This window comes from Mauremys mutica, chromosome 16 (genome assembly GCF_020497125.1).
Source record: "Mauremys mutica isolate MM-2020 ecotype Southern chromosome 16, ASM2049712v1, whole genome shotgun sequence".
NCBI classification, from domain to species: domain Eukaryota; kingdom Metazoa; phylum Chordata; order Testudines; family Geoemydidae; genus Mauremys; species Mauremys mutica.
Genome location: NC_059087.1, coordinates 13,360,965 through 13,380,928, shown reverse-complemented (window position 1 = coordinate 13,380,928; position 19,964 = coordinate 13,360,965). Strand labels below are relative to the sequence as shown.

The 19,964-nt window shown below is 40.0% G+C and overlaps 1 protein-coding gene across 7 annotated transcripts in view; it reads right to left on the bottom strand.

Annotated features, from left to right (window-relative positions):
• Window positions 1-399: 399 nt before the first annotated feature.
• The window catches only part of LOC123351270 (splicing factor SWAP), a 93,755-nt gene continuing 74,190 nt past the window's right edge, over window positions 400-19,964 (bottom strand). For 4 of the 7 annotated variants that reach the window (XM_044990557.1, XM_044990558.1, XM_044990562.1 and 1 more), the window contains 5 exons: window positions 9,660-9,815; window positions 8,345-8,470; window positions 2,196-2,366; window positions 1,761-1,833; window positions 400-822 (listed from right to left, as the gene is read on the bottom strand). In XM_044990557.1, the coding sequence (XP_044846492.1) occupies window positions 757-822; window positions 1,761-1,833; window positions 2,196-2,366; window positions 8,345-8,470; window positions 9,660-9,815 (592 nt within the window). In that variant the 3' untranslated portion in view covers window positions 400-756. Of the gene's footprint in view, window positions 823-1,760; window positions 1,834-2,195; window positions 2,367-8,344; window positions 8,471-9,659; window positions 9,816-19,964 lie in introns of those variants that run through there. The other 3 variants (XM_044990559.1, XM_044990560.1, XM_044990561.1) reach the window with 2 other exon arrangements.

Sequence of the window (19,964 nt, the reverse complement as noted above, 5' to 3'; positions counted from 1 at the left end):
ACCTGGGAATCCTACAGGATGGGAGGTGGAGAGAGGGGCAAGTGGCCCCTCTGGCCCAGGTTCCAGAAGGCTCCAGATGCTAACAAGACAGGACAGTGATCCCTTAAGTGTGAAAATGCAGAGGCTCATCTTGAAGGGGGCTGTTACTGAAAACAACAGATATTTCCAATATGCTCTGCACACTGGAGTTTAATAAAGGATAAAAAAAATTCTGTAGGCCGTGTGAAAACCAACTCTGGTGTAACATGCCTAGCAATGTATGTGCTTAGATCATTTGATGAACTAAAGAAGCTGAAAGGTGTGTTTCAGTTCAACTTAGCAACAGCATTGGCTGAGGAACTGCTTTAAAAGAAAGTAAAGAAAAAAACACTCACAATTAAGCAACCTCCAACAAGTGTGTAGCTAATAAAAGGTGTTTCTCTCCTCTTTTATTGTGTAATACTTTATCACAGAAACATGATATTTACATATATACAGACAGACAGCTGATCATAAAATCTTACTGAAGAATTAGTCAAAAAATCAATTTACAAAAACCAAAAGCTGTCAAGAGAGATTCTGGGTGCAAAAAGTCATCGAGTTCCAAGGGGACAGTCCTGTACTGATAAGGTTTTCAGTTCTTCAGGTTTTGATAACTTTAGACAAAAAAGAACTGAACCAAAATGAGCTAAATTTGTCGGCTGTACATTTGAGATGAGGCAGTTTTTTAAAGTGTTCCTCTTCACACCGTTTTCTTGATGGTCAATTCAACAAGTCTCAGGAGGCACTAGTTTGTATGTTTTTGGAAGCTGCAAGCATCGCTCTCACTTTGGCCATAAGATCCTGTAGGGAGAATAGAGGAAAAATAGTCAGAAGTTTCCTTAGTTTTTAATCAAGAGTTTGAAATGTATAACTCAGGGGTCAGCAACCTTTCAGAAGTGGTGTGCCGAGTCTTCATTTAGTCGCTCTAATTTAAGGTTTTGCGTGCCAGTAATACATTTTAACATTTTTAAAAGGTCTCTTTCTAGAAGTCTATAATGTATAACTAAACTATTGTTGAATGTAAAGTAAATAAAGTTTTTAAAATGTTTAAGAAACTTCATTTAAAATTAAATTAAAATGCAGAGCTCCGTGCCACTGAAAATCAGCTCGCGTGCCGCCTTCGGCACGCATGCCATAAGTTGCCTACCCCTGGTATAATTCTCTGCACTGAAGTCAGCAGTCCTACTGGTAAGTTTCCCAGAGCACTGGCCTCTTGATTTCACAAAACCACGTACTGTAATTATAAACTAATATATCTGCTGGCTAGCAACTTTTAAATAGCTAAGAATTAAATCTCATTGTAAATAATCTCAACAATATGAAAGAAATGAAACAACAAATGATAGGATAGAAAGTGTGTGAGGTGAGTAAATGAAAAGAATGGAACTGAGGAAGTGGCTATAGACAATACACATGAGATGAAGGTTTGTTTATCTGCCGTGTCCGCAGATTCGGCCAATTGAGGCTCCCGCTGGCCATGGTTCACCGTCCCAGGCCAACGCGGGCCGAGGGATGTGCTGGCCGTCACTTCCTGAAGAAGGAAGCCGCGCGGGCCGAGGGATGTGCTGGCCGTCACTTCCTGACGCCCCCATTGGCCTGGGGGCTTACCCTGGCGAGCCGCGTGCCAAAGGTTGCCGATCCCTGTTCTACATCATACAATTATACAAAATACCTAAAGGAGCATGCTACAATGATGGTAATACACTTCAGTAAACAATAAAGAATGTCTTAATTTATACCTGAGTTATTTTACTTTGCACTGAAGACACGATTGCTGAAGAGATCTGGCCATCTTTTTCCTGAGAAACGCCCCTAAAAATTAAAACTTAAGAATTAGAAATGTATATATTTTCTAGCTATATCTCATGCAATAATTCTGTCTTGTATGTGTATGAGCCTCCCTCATATTGCTCAATAGTTTTCATGTTTCACTGGACTATAGTCAATACAGGTCACTGGCACAGAGGTTCGCTCTCACATACCTGTGGCCAATGCTATAGAACAGGGGTTCTCAAACTGGGGGTCGGGACCCCTCAGAGGGTTGCAAGGTTATTACATGGGGGGGGATCACAAGATGTCAGCCTGCAACCCTGCTTTGCCTCCAGCATTTATAAAGGTACATTCATGGTCAAAAGCTGTCCGTATCCCCATGTGCCATTGTGAAAGAGTGTTACCTGGAGCGTTCTTGGCTGGATTCCCTACTCTCCACAGGAGACACACTAGTTGAATGTACAGTGTTCTTATGCGTGGACTGTTTGCCAGGTGACATGGATGGTGAATGAGACCTAGCTTTGGACTTGGTACATGATCTAGACCGTCGTTTCTTCTTCTTTTCATGGGGGCTTCTGAAAAAGGAAGGATTTTATTAGAAGAGATTTAAAATTATATGTTGTTAACCAGTTTAAGCAGAAATCGTATTAGACATTTCTAACAGATTTTCTAGCCCTCCTGGATGGGGTGCTCCTTGTGCACTGAGTACACACTGTAACCATCATACCATGAGTGGTTATATTCCTATGGTAGTAGGAAGGAAAAACTCCTAGGAGTCCTCATACTTAACCTATACATTATGATTCTCAGACTCCAACCCAGTACCCGAGCATTCAGAGTACTTGCTCCTCAGCCCTTACTTGACTTATCAGGAATCAGATGTTTCAGAGCAAGGTGCAAGAAAATCTTGTAATGGACAATTATAAAAGAACCTGGCTGTAGGGAAAGTTTGATCCTAACTGCCTAATGACCTGGAACATGAGTGTTCACAGTCTTTATTTTTTAATCCATTCTAATAGAACTATGGACAGTCTCGTCGAAAAGGAAAACTGATAACCGTATATTTTCCTTCTAAGCCAACAAATCGGTTTCTGTGACCAAACCTACTGTATGACAAACTTCAGTCTGAAACAGAATTACAACTGAGATACCGTATCTCTCAAATAGTCCTACCCAAAGCAATATGCTTGGGATTGCTTTGAGTAGACAATATGACTGTTAGCTGTAACTGACAATCACTACTAAAAAAACAAAAACAAAGTAGATTTATGGGTACATAAAATTATTTTTATTGTTGACAAAACAAGGGGACAATACAAATATTCTAAAACTATATCCAGCACTGAACTCTAGTGTTGAATTCTACAGGTAACCCTGGAGACTGAGTAATCTAGACCTTTATAGCTGGCTTTGAATTTACAGACTAACATCCCAGTTGTGTAATTAAGATTACTGAATCAACCTCCATGCAACAATTCACTGGGTTTCTGGTCCCCCTACTCTACTACTTTACATTCTCTCTATTTTTAAAAGCTTAACAAAATACAAACTATTAATGTCCACTAAGGAATCCAAAAAGTTCTGCTATAACTTTTACAGTCTACTCATTGGAAGTAGATTACAAGTAGCTTGATGCTTCTATTGTGCCTTAACATTTCAAGCCACATTCTAAATGTCCGTTATTAGCTCACTCCAATTTCCATGTAATTTTTTGCCCCTGAATAGCCCAATTAATGTACTTTGTAGTGTATTTACTAGCATAAAAGAGTATCTTTAATCAGAAAGTTATAATAATGTATGGAATGAAGTTCTTGAAAATTTATGATTGCATAAAAAAGCCTAGCACAGCTCTGGAAGATGAGAAAAGAAAAAAGTGCCTTACATTTCTGTGCTTAGTAGTTTTCAGGATGAATGGAGGTAAAGTCGCAAAAGTACAGTCTTTAAAGAACTATATATACACCTCATATCATTCTCTACATCTTATTCTGTTGGGTAAGATTTCCAGGGAGCTAACATTAGCAACCAAAGGTAATGTTCAGGGGAGTCAGTGGAATAATTATTACGTTTTAGATAAATACTACGCACAGTCCAAAGGTAATTAATGCATTCTATAAAATGAATAATTGATAACATTAAACAATAACTTGCTTAGGGAATAAAACATCAATTTTGTTGAAACAATATAACATGAACGATGGCAAACAAGTACTGTACATCTTTGATGCTTAAGACTTAATCCAGGAAGAGACTTCTTTTGAAATATCAGTTAACATTCGGAACTTAAACACAATTTTATAATTACAAAACTGTTACACTTTTACTTGCATTTAAAATAGAAAACACTATTTGTGACAAAAAACAAATACATTAATTACTTATACTTATCAAGTGATACTGAACATCAGACAGGTTCACTGACCTATTTAAGCTCCTCATTACCATAAGGAGCAAAGCCATGGGACTCAGCTGTCCCTTGACTGGTAAGGTCTGTATTTTAATTGCTGAGTTTCTTAAGCAGCAAGCCATAATTTTGTGCTGTGAACATATTTCACAGAGCACAAGTTTTTAATAGTGCTTTTTTAAAAATAAAAATATGTTTCACTGTAAGCTTTTTTATTTTTTAAGTTTTTATTCTAACAACATGTAATGATACTCTAATAGTAAAATATCAAACAATATTATATTAATCACATCTCCATTTTCCATGGCTTATTTCTCAACAGCCCATACCATAAATTGGATGTACTTATAAACAGTGTCCCAAATATATATATATGGAGTGGAAGTACCATACACATTCTTAAACTAAGGCCATTTCTTGTCACTTTTTTATTTGAACATACTCTACTTTTTTCAACAATCTCATTGTAGGTTGATTATTACAGACAATTTAGAAATACAGGAAGAGGACCTACATTGGAAAAGGCAATCACATGATCTCTAGAAATATGTCTCACTATACTTAATGAACAAGAGGTCGCTAATTCATTGGAGTTGACAGAAGGAAAGGTGGCTTCCGGGTCCTTGCAGGTAATATGTTTTCCATTCATAAAAATCCAATAGGCCAGCTTCACTCATGATTTTTTTGCCTAGAAATCTGTCACTGAACCCTAGTAATATGACTAGCAAGCTCTCAGAATTGGCTGCATGTATGTTTGTCTAAGACTGTTTCCTTGGTTTTTTGAATTTTTGGCATTTACTGCCAGTTTTTATCATGCATTGTTCAGTGAACCATATCCACAAGATCTTAGTTTCAGCTTTGTGCTGCAGATCTGCTATATATGGTTTCTATCCATATTAAGAGTATAATGTTATTTAAAATAATTTTAAAGGGTAAAAACAGATTTCCTTCTTGAATCATGAAGCTCTTCAAAGCAAGCAGTCACAATTTATCACCCCTAGTAGTGTAGCAACTGTAAGAATCCTCTATTCATTTAAACTACTGAATGGTGAGCAACTCATGCCACTAAATACTGAACTTAAGTGGATGCACACTTAGTGCATGACTTGGGGGAAAGGATTCATTTTCCCTGACATTCTGGTTTTTCACGGAAGGGAGAATCTTAGACTTATGAACGTTGAGTCTTCTGATCTACCTGACCCAATCAACCAGGAGTACACAACAGGGTCCTCTGTTACTATGAGGCAATAAATATGAAAAACTAATTAACCAGATGAAGTAAACTGGTGAGGTTTCCTTTAAACCAGTGGTTCTCAACCATTTTCTTTTTGAGCCCCTCTCCAACATGTTATAATAACTCCAGGGCCCAGAGGAGAGGGGGTGCTGAGGGCACCTCGGGACTTTAGCTCTGTGGGGTGCCGGAGCTTCGGCCAGGCCCCATAGGCATAGTTTGACTTTTATTTTGCTGGGGCAGGGCCCGGTAAGGCTTGGGCCAGCTCTGCATGGCAGAGCCAGGGGAGAGAACACCACCTTCACCCTGACTCACCTCAGCAGGCCACCCAGGCTGTCTGAGTTAGGTTGTGGTGCAACCAAAAATTATAACTTAAAGGGGAGGGTGTGCTCAGCTCAAAAAGTTTGAAAACTGCTCAGGATGCAGGCCAGGTGCAGCTAGGAACTGTATGCAGGCAGGAGGGGGTAGCTCAGGGTGCCGGGAGAGGGTAGGTAGGGGTTGTGTGAAGGTGGGGGGCAGCTCAGGGTGCAGAAGGAGGGGGGGCGCTGGGGGCTGTGTGCCAGGAGGGACATTCTATGGTTCCTGCTCCCAGGGGCTCTGCTGACCCCAGAGCCAGGTCCCCCACCCGGGTGGCTCCTACTGGCTCATGAGCAGTCAAAGGGGGCTGGGAACTGAGGAGCAGCTGGGGCTCTGGGCACCAGCAGTAGGAGATGGGGGTGTGCTGCAGCTGTCCGCCCAATGGTACCAGCAAGAGCAGCAGCTGCCCTGCATTGTCCGGCTTCAAATTCCTGCTTCCAAGCTGGCCAGGAGGCAGGGGAGAGGAGGAGGTGGGGTGTGTGTCTGTGCCCCTGGGACTGCCCCACATAGGTTAAGGCACTGCAGTTTGGGGGGCAATGCCCCTGGTGCCCTGTCCAACTTAACCCATGTGCTCAAGGCTTCTCCTCATGGATCCATAGGGGCCCGTGGACTCCTGGTTGAGAACTGCTCCTTTAAACTGTGCGATCACTCCCTGTATTAATAAGTTGCAGGAGTATGCAACTTGGATTCTACCATGTTTTTAACTTTTGCTGTCAGGAAGCGAGTAAAAGGACATATAATTCCTCAACTTGGATGCACTGCTGCTATGCAATAGGATACATAATAGGGATTATTCTCATTTTTTAAAAAAGACAAGTGGAGACCAAGTACTTTTTTAATCAAACACGGACAACAATGAAAACAATTTGCTCCTTTCCCACCCCCAAACAGATAAGCAATCTAAATTTGGGACTGAGTAGGATTCAGAGACGGGCATAAGAAATTGTGACATGCACACTTCAGATGCAGTTACCCCAAAGAGTGCATCTAATTTAGCTTTGTGAGTGCATATGCACGTGTGTGCTCCCAAACTGAGGAGTGCACACATTGCCCAAATATTTGCACATCTAAATTGAGGGTGCAAGAGTGCATGCCCATCAACCCTTAAAAACTTTGCAAACCTGTACTGTTCTATGGAGCTCACTGACCTGAAATGATGTTTTACTTATGTAATCTCCTCATCACAGACTAAAACAAGATAAAGCTTTTCATTTCAGAACGACCGTACCTGTGTTGAGCATGTAAAGGCAATGGAAAAAGTGATTCATGGCTTATGATAGAACACAGCAGTAATGAATTTTATTAAATTTTTACTGTGTTTTGGGCTGCTAAAATAAATGATCATTTTTTCCAGTATGCTTAGACTTTATATTGATTGAATAACCATAGTAATGTAATCAAAATATATTTATGCTTAGTAAAATTTGCATTTTAGCACAAAAATGAAGATTCAGAAGAAATCAAATTTTACAACAGGTGTTTTAAATGTAATGTTTATCTCACAATGCTTTCAGAATATGCCTGTTTTTAGGACAATGGTAGGTATGTAATTACTTTAATTTATAGAAAGATATTGAAAAATACTTTTATTAATAAATATTCACCATAAGATCAGCACATGATTACAGAAGTTAAGTGTACAAAAAGTGAAACAGTAAAAAAAAGCCCCAGGTAAACAATGTTTTTTTTGGTTTTGGAATTTTTTTGGGTCTAATGTCCCTAAAGTAACACAAACTGCAGTTTCTCCTCTTCAGAGCACAGACTGCATAAAGCATCTCTGACAAAAGTAGGTAACTGAGCATTTATTTTTCTCATTGTGAAAACAGAAATTCCACATTTCCAGTACATAGGCAGCTGCAGTATACATGGTAGAAAGAAACCAGAACTCCTACAGGAAAAAACACTGACCATTTTACAGGTTGAGTTCCACTTGTACATTCAAAATATATTTTATTCTAAAATGTAATGTGTGCTAAAGTGTTGTCCCCCCTCCCCATCTCAATTAGTTAGCTTTAGATCCAATCATGACTATGCAATTTTCACTCAACTAAAATGCCAATATGGCATGGCATTTTGGCACACAGTTTGTGCAACTAAAGCCAAAGAATCTTACCCAAGGGGTAAGGAGCGTAGCCAGACCCTGGGAATTCCAAATACAAATCTGAACAGTTTCCAGTATTTGCAGGAAGGAAAGCACAGCAAAGATGTTTCAGAGTGGGAAAGGGTTAGAATACTCCAACTACAGTGCATCAAGCAGCAAACATGAACTGTAAAATAACCTGTCACAGTACCAGATACATCCAAAGCGTGTACATGCTCATCACTTTATGCTGTAGACCTGTACACACATTCTATACATGAGGGACCCGTGTTTCTACTTGCAAACTGTTTTTTCGCAGGTTGGCTTGTTAATCATTATATAACTCATGGCTGAAACAAAGCCTCAGCTCACAGAAGAAACAAGAGTTCACAAAAGAAACAAGCTTTACATAAACAGTACACACAAAGCAACCCACAATATTTAAAACCCCAAATGGGGCATTCGTCATGACTGGTGCACATACCTGGAACGTGTGCGTTTCCTACTCATTCCAGGACTGTTACTAATGCGATAAGCCGTTGGGACAGCCCTTTCCTCTCTTCGCCTTTCAGGTGAGTGGACCCTTCTCCGAGGAGATCTCGATCGTGACCTGAACGGGAAGGAAAAAGTTTTATTTGTTGTTGTTGTTAATGCCATAATTTGTTGTATTATTTTTATTTCACTGGATTATGTTGTCATCGAACCCAACTATGGTGCCTTTCAAATGCTTATTTGATTTCATATCAACATGGGATATTCCTAGTCTCTAAGGCTTGCCAGTATCATGAGGGTTTCTCACCATCAAAATATTTTATTTATTTATATTAATATGTATGAGAATGAATGACTTGCTCTTCACTCTCAACAGGGGAAGAGGTGCCACATGAACCACTCAACTCATATTAGCATTGGGATGTCAGAGTGCAGTTAGTCAGCTACCTCTCGTGGGAGACAGAGTTTGCTAACTGTTATGCTTAAGTCCATTTTGGTTTAAAGCCTAGAATCTTAAGTTAGACTTGACTTTGTCTTTCCAAATTAGCAGCATGCTCTAGTGTTGCTGCATTATGCAGGCAAATTGAAAACAGCGAAGAGACTGAGTTAAAAAGATCATTTTGTTTTGAAATTTGTAAGTTTCCTCTGAATATTGACAAGTCGAAGAAACTCTGTTCCTTATTCTGCAGGAAAATCCTGATTACTCAATACTTTCAACCTATGCAACTGACTAACAACTCCTGACCAATACTGTTTAGCATTAGCACTTCAACTTGAAATGTCTGGCCTACAGAGAGAAACAGAGCGCGCCCAGTTACGATCAGAGATCAACGTAAGAGCGCATGCTTATCTCAAAGATTTAACGCTAAGTGTTTGTAAAAGTAACACCTGAGCATTTTCCAATAGAGCATACATACAATAGGAAAAAAGCAAAAATCTTTCCTTTACTTGAAAAATACCTTAGTAGTAGTTAGCTCTGTTCCCAATAAGATATGTAGATCTAATCATTTTGCTTAGGGATTTTGAATTTTTACTCCACTCTCCTTTATACAAGATACTTTACCCCATGTGCCTCAAGCATTCATTTTCTTCAGAAAACCTAATTTTGCAATGACTAAGAGACAAGCCATTTGTAAATCATAGATCCTATTACAGTCAAACAGACCTACTGAAAGGAAAATCACAACAGCAGTTAAGTACCATATTGCTATTTAACTGCTTTTCAATTTAGAAATCTGACCTTTACCAGGCCTTTCAGAAGGATTAAAGGAAAAAACAGATTATAAAGTTTGAGGTCAGTCAGACACCTTGACGTTTTACCAGGATTTCCCTCTAAAGAGCTCCAGCAGTCAAATCTTTTCGTTGTCGAAGCTGCCTGATAATTTTCTCGCTCTGTTGCTGCTGCCATTGATGAGTTGCTCAGACTCGGCTCCATGCTCAGTGTCCCTGTGGATGCTGTGAGTCTGTGATATGGAGGCACACACTTCACATTGAGAATAAATGTTCTAGTTTTGGTATTAACTAGAATCCTGAAAAGACTTAATCCCTTAACCAAAGCTGAACTTTAGTGATAGCATGCTTATATGGACCAGCCTACAAAAGTCCAAACAATCAGAGAAAAATGCATTAGCTTAAAATATTTATGAATTGGGTATGATTGTTTTGGTTCTATAACATTTTTCCAATCACTTCAACCTGAAGAGATTTAGCCACTAGCCTTTAAACGATTAAAAAATGGCTTAACTTTTTCACTGGAATACATGGAATTACTATTTTAACTAGACTTCTTGAGAAATTCATAAGGCATTGTACTCCTTTAAATAAAGTAAGTTAATACCAGTAATATTGTTTAATAGGCTCTCTTAGAAATTCATTATTCTATAAAGTTGTCAGGTTACATTACAGCTGAAGAAAGTGGAAGTATTTGAATAGATATTGCCTCCAAGATAAATGGATGGATTTTGGAGCAACAGGAACCGCACGTTTTACAAATTAGGTGAGGGACTGCTATTTTGAGGTAAATTTTAGTTGAATTTTTGAAACTGGGCCAATGAAAAACATAGCACACATTTACCTATTCCATCCAGCTTGGTTTACAAACCCTTTAATGATGCATCCTGCTCCTAATTACTACCCATGGTTCATTAACTGGATAAATGAAGTAGGTGGTTTAGCAGTAAGCTATTACTAAAATATACCAGGAAAGTTATTAACATCAAATGGAAGTTCAGAGCTTCCAGCTCTACTAACAAGTTCAAAATGCAGACTTACAGTTTATCCGCAAAATCATTAAATCATTCACTATGTAATGAGTTGCTTTGCAGCCCCTTTCCCCTCCCTTCTTCCCACTCATGCCCCATGCATTATCCTAGATTTTGTGCTATGACGATCTATTTCATACAAAATAGGAAGATTCATACTCTCATTAATATGGTCATTATTTACATTTACTGGTCACCAACTGTGAAATTTGAAACTTCTCAGCTAGAACATCATGCGTAAAACTTCAATGATTGACATTCTATGCTACTAAATCAGAGCACCACTATTAGATACAATTTACATCAAATTTGTTATGGTGCTTTGAAGTTTATTAGGAAAAAAGGGCACTGATGGAGTGTTGACTATAGCTAAACAAGAGGGTCCCAAAACTTGCTTGTTTTCCAAAACAGTTCTAACAAATTCACCCACATCTTTTTGTATTAGACTTTAGTTACTAATTTGTGAGCCTGAGGCAATATCTTTACGGAGCTAAAATATCCACAGGAAGCGGTGCTGCAACACACTATGGGGCTATTGTGCATGTTTTACTGCTTTCTAAAACTCTAGATGCATCTTCTTGTCTGCAATCAAATCCTTGGTCTATCGAGAGCCTTAGGAACTAGTTTTGGGATACACATTTAGGAACAGTAATGGAAGGCATACGTATGTATGTAGAGGAGTAATTGTTAACACAACAAGGACTGCAATAAAATGGATACAGCTGGGTTCCTCGCATATCTAGTTTTTACCTTGTCTAGGAGAATTGCTTTGATCACACGTTTAAGCAATACATAGTTAAATATCTTACATCACCCTGAATCAGTGATGTTATTTGAACAGCAAGTGGATTCTGCAACTTCAACTGTAAGGTACAAGATTAAATTAAGTAAACTCTTTAAAAATTAAGCTATATTAACATCAATGGTGCATCACGTATATTTACTAAGCTGTGAATCTAGTATGTTAACAGTGTAAGAACAAATAAAAATATATTGCACGCTTAGTCTCCTTTATACCAAATAGCAATTTGCCAGTGCAATTTGCTACACTTCTAAAAATAAAATATTACACAAGGATTTTTTAAATGTTATGTAAAAGCCTCTAAAATCACTTGCTTGAGACACACATTTGGCTTATCACTCATACAAAAAAAAAGAAAACAAAAATTAAATATCCTCTAAAAAGTTAAACAAACATATTTTAGCTTCACTTCCCTCAGCTCATCCCTTATTAACTTGCCCCAACAAATTAAGTAAGAAATTACAATTCTTATGCTTTACCAAATTATCCCTGGAGAATTTTATGCCCAATGTATTTTTACAACTACATAAGCAATAGCAACCAGGAGCCTGTAATTCACATATCATGGTAAATGGAAAGTCAAATTAACACATACACAAATTCTTTAACATTTGAAAAGATCTAAACCAAAACAAAGTTTTCCAAATGAAGCGAAATGTGTGCCAATAGGTCATTATTTGTTTTTACATTTCACAATGTAGAGTTCATTAATGTTCAATTAAAACATACCCTAACCAGAAATTTTGGAAAAAGTACAGCTTCTCTTTTGGCTATCACAATTAATTTAAATTACTAATAATTTAAACAGCTTCAGGACCAAGACACAAATCACTCCTTTGTAGATACATCAAGTTTAATGTGCTGGTCTGTCAGAAAGCCATGAAATTTTGGTAATTCTGAAAAGATATCCGTATTCTGGAGTGCTTTGTTGAACAGGATCATTAGTTAAACTTAAAAAAAAAAGTTCAATAGGAAGTCTCTCTCTCTCCATAGTTACTATCATTCTAATCTGCTCCAAGTGAAAAGTAATCACTAACAACTGCTCTGTTAAGGTCCACAGCACAAAATAAGGTTACAAAAGCCTAACATACCTGTTTAAAATAGTTTTAAAGGTTGACACAGACAAATAAAGCAACTGAGGGTACGTCTACACTATGGACCTTACAGTGGCATAACTGTGCTGCTGCAGCTGCACTACTGTAAGGTCTCCTGTGTGGCGGATCTAGGCTGATGGGAGAGAGCTCTCCCAACAGCACAATTAAACCACCCCCAATGAGAAGCAGTAGGTAAGTTGGTGGGAGAGCATCCCCCACTGATACAGTGCTGTCCATACCAGTGTTTTTGTGGGTGAAACTTATGGTGGTCGGGATGTGTGTTCTTCACACCTCTGACCAACAAAAGTTTTGCTGACAAAAGTGCTAGTGCAGACAAAGCCTAAGGCTGTTAGAATTTATGTAATTTAATAACAGTGTCCAGGTATTATAGGATAGCCCTTTATCCCAGGTCACTGAGTGGGGCTGCTCATCATAGATCAATTTTTACAAATAGTTTAGAGTAATGTAATACAAGTGGGAAACAATATACTTTTAATTAGTCTCTACATCTAAACAAGGTGTGGTATGGTAGGAAGTCATAACACTGGGTCTTGTGGGAATCTAAAGACTGAGCAACATGCTTATTGCAATGTTTGACTCTAGGCATACAAAACAAGACAGACGTGTGAAGAGCCACATTTTGTATGCGACGACAATGCAATGCTTTAACAGCACTATTGAAAAGATTCTGACTTACCTACCAATTCAATTGCAAAGGTGTTAAACTTGCTTTAGTATTAAGTGATAGACTGTGAGTTATTTCAATTTAGAATTTTTTCATTTCACATTGATATCAAAGCTCATCTTTGACATTTTGACACTGGAACGTCTCCATAAACTTATGCTGAAATCATTTTGTAATATTGTCCATTGTAATATTGTAACTTTCAGCTAAATTGTTTTACCAGTGTGGTCATGTCATCATCATCTTCACAGGCTTGCATTGATAATGATTTGACATTATTCTGATACGGTAAAATTGTAGCTACAGGCATTCCAACATGACACAAAACCCTGGGTTTTTACCCAGATTTCTGGGGAGTGATGAACATCAGGGCAATTTGACAGGTCTGGATTGTATTGCCATTTCTGACTGGTTATTTGAAGTTTTCTGTTCTGTGGAGCTGTTATTTTTGTCAGTGTACTTTTACAGTTACGTCCAGGGTACAAAGACCCCAAGTAGGCACTTCCCTCTTTTTGATGTATATCTAAATCACTCTCTTCCCAATGTATTGGGATCATAGCACTTATTAACACACACACAATGACTGTTATACTTTTGTTTCAACACTGCAGTGTCATGCATGCAAAGCCTATCAAGATCTTGTTATGGGAGCTATTTTTACAAAAAAGATTTTATGAAGGTGACAAGTACCAAGCATATTCAACAGGATTTATAAAATTTTAGTGCCAGCTGGTTCTAAACTTCAAAAACTAAAACAAAGCAGCATTGCCTACTTAAAGGATTCTTGTCTTTCAATGAATCCTTTTCAGTCTAGAACTTGGCAAAGAAAGAAAAAGACACTGTATCCAGAAGTTTCTTTTGTTTGTTTTTTTTTTTTTTTTTAAAGAATATCCTACTAAATACTCTGCAAAGGTAAATGAATTCCTCTTTGTAAGTGAGCAAGCCTGGAAAAAACCCTGATGCTTACATTAGCCTGAAAGTGATGCTTACATTAGCCTGATGCTTACATTAGGCCTGTTCAGAGTTGCATGAGGAAAGCTGAAGTTATATACATTCATATGTGCGTCTACATAGGTACATAACAAACATGTAAAACCCTATCAACATTACAAAATACATATGAGACAGCAAAACACTGTTTTGAGACCCCTTCACTCGAGATCAGATTCTTCTATGTTCGCTGGGGCTGCATCTGTACCCTCAGTCCCAAAGGTATAAAGGATGAAGTGGGGCCACAGTTCCTTTGCCAATACTAATCCTACAGGAGTAAGTCTCCACATTAGCAGGGAAGGAGGGTGAGCCAGGGGACCAGTGTGGGCAACACATCTCGAAGAATCAGTTACTGTAAGATAAGTAAGTGTTCTTTTTTCTTCAAGTGATTGTCTACACAGATTCCACCGCTGATGACTAACAAGTAGTTGTCTATTTGCTTGGCAGTGGGTATGTGGAGTCCAGCCTAAAGGCCAATGCAGGACAGATCTACTGAAACTAGCAACCAGCTGGGAGTCCTGTACTAGGGAATGAGTAGTAACTGTGGATCAAATTCCATTCTTCTGCTCTATACACCTCAGGTATGGGTGTGTTACGCAAACAGGCACCTAAGGCTGAACCCTTGTGGAATGAGCTCTAATATGGCTGGGGGCTCTTTCCTGGTTAACTTGTAGTAAGTTCTTATACAGTTTGAGACCCACTAGGATAACCACTGAGGATATAGATTGCCCTTGGCCTGTCAGCAAATGCAACACAAAGTTTAAGGGTGTTCCTAAATTTCTTAATGCTGTCACTATATCAAGCTTCACACATGGTAGGGAGAGACTTAGGAAAGAATAACAGAACATGAAAGAACTCATTTATGTGAAATTCCAAGACCACCTTGGGCAGAAACTTAGGGTAAGGTCTAAGAGTAACCCTCTCTTTGTGAAATATATATGGAGGACCTGGCATAAGAGCCTGACTCTCCCTTACCCTCCTAGCTTTGCTTCCTTACCCTGGCTACAATTGAGAGGGTAGGGAGGGCGTGCACAACCTATCAGCCTTGGGTTCCAAGGATGAGGGGCTCTTGAACTGAGGGAAAGATGCATGAGCCGCTTCAGGAATTTTGTCACTGTAATGTGGGAAGATACAGTGTGGCCATGAATAGGGTGATGATACTGCCAGATGGATTCTTATTAACGGATGGAGTCCAGATTGCTTCAGGGCAATAGTCCAAAACTGACAGTGGTGTTGTGAGGGCAGAAAGCTGGTGCTGAGATGTCCAAATAGAAAACCTTCTCCATTTAGCTCTGCAAATAAGTCTAGTTGAAGGTTTCTTGCTCTGGAGCACAATGTTCTGAACTGCAGCAAAACAGCTTTGATTTATAGGTAAGGCCCTACCCGAATTCACTGTCAATTTTCGTTAATTTCACAGTCACAGCATTTTTTAAATCTTGAATTACACAGTTTCAGACATTTAAATCTTAAATTTTACAGTGTTGTAACAAAACGTGTATATTTAAAAACGGTAAAATATAAACCCCAAAAGGAGGTTCTAAGGCTAGCCTTACACTGCCTTCAGAGGTGGGCGGACAGAGAGCAGCAGCTGCTGGCTGGGTGCCCAGCTCTAAATGCAGCGCTGCTGCCAGCAGCAGCACAGAAGTATGGGTGGCAATACCATGACTCTCCTCTACAATAGTCTTCCGTCCCTCTTTTCGGATCGGAACTCCCAGTTTGAGAAACACTGCGTACCTTTGTATACTTTTTTGCCATTGTATAGAGTAAAAGTACACAAAAGACCAGATTTCACGGTCCATGACACATTTTTCACAGCTGTGACTATGGTAGGGTCCTATTTATGGGATTTATTCAACCAGCATCCAGGCTGTCTCATGCCAGGATGCTGGGTGCGGGTGCAGGAGCTAACCATTGTTCTGGGAGACCTGAATAGAACAGATAAGATGGCTGTGCTGACAGTCACCAAATCTGAATATGAAGAATTGCCTGGACCACGCTGAGGCTACTATGATTATGCATCTTGGATTCTGCCTCCATTTCTTCACAGAACTTGGTATCATGGGGTTTGGTGAAAGGCATATTAATCTCAGGGATCAAGAAATGAGGAAGCCATCTGACAGGGAATTTGGGACTTGGGCCTCCTCTGAAGCAGAAATTCTGACACTTGTGGTTTGTTGCAAACAGATCTACTACTTGCAAAAGACACTGTGCAGAACTGAGTCTTTGATAGACCATTTGTAGTTCTTGGAAAAGTCCCCTGCTAAACTGGTCTGCTAGAGCATTCTGAAGACCCAGAAGGCGCAGAGCTACTGGCAAGATCTGGTGCAGAATGCACCACTCCAAAAGGCATACAGCATCTTGACATGGTAGGGATGATCATGTTGCCGCTTGCGTGTTGACACAGTGCATTGCTGCAGAGCTGTCTACCAGCACTTTGAAGGTAAGACCTCACTGATCTGGAGTCTAACAATGCTTATGTTAGTGCTATGGTGTCAGAGAGAATTTCTCCCTGTTTATACTGAGACCTAACAAGGTGAAAATTTTCAGGACTGTCTGTACTGATCAATTACCTGTAATGATCTTGCCTGAATTAGACAGTCATCTAGGTAAGAGTATTGCTGGATTCCCTGTCTCCTTGGATAACTTGCCACTACCAAATGGCATGTGATAAAAACTTGGCAAGGTAAAGGGGATGAAGGGCCGAACTCTATTGGCAGTAGGATGTTCCTAGAAGGAATCTGTTACTTCCTGTGAGCTGGATAATAGTGATATGAAAACTAGATACCTTGGTGATTGAGAGCTCCGGGAATCAGTCCATAGATCTAATGAAGGAATTTATAAAAGTCAGAAGTAAGTCACCATTCTAAATTTGAAAATCGCAGATGAAGGTGTGGAGATGTCGAAGATTGAGGATGAGCCTTCAAAAGCCTTGTTGTTCTTTGAGAGTAGGAGGTGGGAATAAAAGCCATTGCCCCTCGTTAGCAGATGAATCAGACTCCCAGAGGCCTTTATAGATGAACCAAAGTCCCATAATGCTTTGCATCTAAATCTTAGTGTGTTTCATCTCATTGCTCTTACCTACTGACACTCAGAAAATGTGTTCAGATGTCCAGAAAATCAAGAAAGGGAATACTTGTTACAGATCCCTTCTGTGATCAATGTCTTTAGCTTATCTATTATGTAAATTAAGAGGCCATGAAGGGAACTCCATGGCTCAATAGGGCATGAGAATGGAATTCTGTCTCTTTCATAGACATGTATGGTATATACAAGGGTAAACTTCTGAACAGTAGTTGGAATAGACCAGGCAGCAGCACTGCTTCCCCAGATCAGTAATGGATTTGCTTTTCTTTATCATGCTGATTAAAACCTTTGACTAATAATCTTTGATTAATACGTTGATTGGGCCTGGATTATCGGATATCTCATCAATAATCTAAATTGAACCCTAACACATTGAACTCCAAGGGCATCCTTCTACATTGCTCACAGTTGTAAGAGGCAGTTTACATCTTGCTTCTTGTGGGGGTGGGTGGGAAAGGTAAGGGGAGTTTCTTGTGAGAGGGTCCCTAGGAGTGTGTGTATTGGAAAGGACTGAAACTGGATGGGAAGCCCTTTATTTACAATATTAAGGACCCTCCAAGTCTGAGGTAATTACAGCACAGATTCTTGAAAATAAGATAGGCAGCTATTGGGGGGCAGGGGGAGGAGAGCTGGGAGAGTGGGGTTAAAAAAATAAAACAGATCCCGTGGTGGTCCAAGCAGGCTCCTGACAATAGCATTGATTCTTCTGCTTATTTGAAGCCCCAGACTGTGGAGCAGCTGAGGAGCGAGCAGGGGGTTGCCTCCACTTTCATTTCTGCCTCTTCCTTGGAGGCTGTGAGGATCCTAGTGATAATCGTGTCAAAGAACAATGCCTGAAGTATGGCTTGTCTTGGCTGCTTTCTTTTTGGAGCTGAGACAGAATCCCAAGGAGCACAAAACTGCCCTGAAATCTTTCAGAATATGGAGTGCCGCATTAGTGCCACTGTTACAGAGATTGTTGCCCTCAAATGAAGAGGTCCTTGACTGTTGTCTAGACCCCCCTGGCAGGTCCCAGATGACTTGAGCCCTGACAATCTCTTCACAGCAGCTGCAGTGGCTTTTGTTCAGATGAGTGACAGACACAACCAGCACAGTCTGCAGAGATGTTCTAGCAGTTAGGTGGCCCTCAGTTGTAACAGATTTCAGTTGGTGCTCACTGGGTAATTTATGCACCACATTGGATAGTTTGTACCAATTCAAAAATATATATTTTGAGGGTATCACATGGCAGTCTGCTACCCTCCTTTGTAGGTTCACAGACAAATACACCCTTTGACCAAAAAATCCTAGCTTTTTGGGGTCTGCCTCACGAGCTGTAGACTCGTTCTTTTATCCTCTCCTGTAAGCTTCTACCTCCAGAGAGCCAGATATAGGATATTTGGTAAAAAGTATTCAAACCCCTTAGCAGGAATCCAATATCTTCTTTCTGCTTTTTTGGAGGTAGCAGCTTCCATCTCTGCTGTGGGCCAAACTGATTTGGTGGGTTCCAACAGATTGAATGGCATGGCCAATCTCTCTGGAGTTGCACATCAGAGAACAAAGAACTTATGCTCCTTCTCTTGTATAATCTCCAAAGAGATATCGAAGGTGTCAGCCGTACTTTTTATGAAGTCCTAGATATCTCTGAATTCATTTGTCAAGAGCAATGAAAATGGGTTCCCTGCTTCATCTGCGAAGGAAGACATTGGAACCAGAATTTGATGATTCTGCTCAGGAGATTGCTCTTCTTTGCCACGCTCCTCCTGACTCTGCAGCAGCCATGGATGGAGTTGCCTATGGAGGTTACATTTGCTTCTTCAGTGAAATGACCTGTCTCTAAATACAGTGGAAGACACTAGCTTTCTACAGTAGGGTTCAACGCCCCAGAAAGCAGGGGGATAGTGGCACAGTGAGAGGATGCTAGGTGGAGTGCTCTTCCTAGCTCCCCATACTGATTGTTTTCTGGATTCTCTTCCTGATTCCCGTTGAGCTACTTGGGAGGAGATGAAAGACAGGTAAGGGATACTTCCTTGCTATGTTCATGGAAGGGGGAGAAGGAGCATATCTCCTCTAAGGAAGGGGCAGTCCTGTCAGGAGTGCCCTGCCTATGAACCAGGGGGTTAGAATACAGAACACTTCCCTGGCCAGGTGTGGAAGCTCTACGGTAGGCAGGTTTATAATAACCTCCCCAAATCTCTCTGAAACTCCAGAACTGAGCTGACCAACACATCACTTGGCAACTTATATTGCTTCAGTGCCAAAGAAGTTGATACTAATGTCTCAGGTCCCAAAGAGATAGTCTGTACTGATGTAATGGGTACAGTCATCATCAAGAATGTGGTAGTCAACGAGGACATGCTGGGTACTGAAGCCTGTGCTGAGGGGCCAGTACTGGAGGCAGTGCAGTCCTTAGATTTAAACAGTATCACATGAGCTGCCACAGATTTCAGTACTGACCTATTGGCAAAGGTATTCTCTTACTTATGACTCCTGACTGAGCCTGGGGCCAAGTCATGACGACTCATGTGCCTCCTGCCAGGTGCTGAGAAAGGCAACGAAGAGTGGAATCTGCGTGGAAAATCACCCAAAGATCTCTAAGTTACTAAAAGGGTTTGGGGACTTTTTCCACAGTGTGGACCACATCTCAAGTGTCTCATGGACACTGCCTCTCCCATTTGAAATCACGCAACTTTCCTGTGTTGACTGAAGTATTTGCT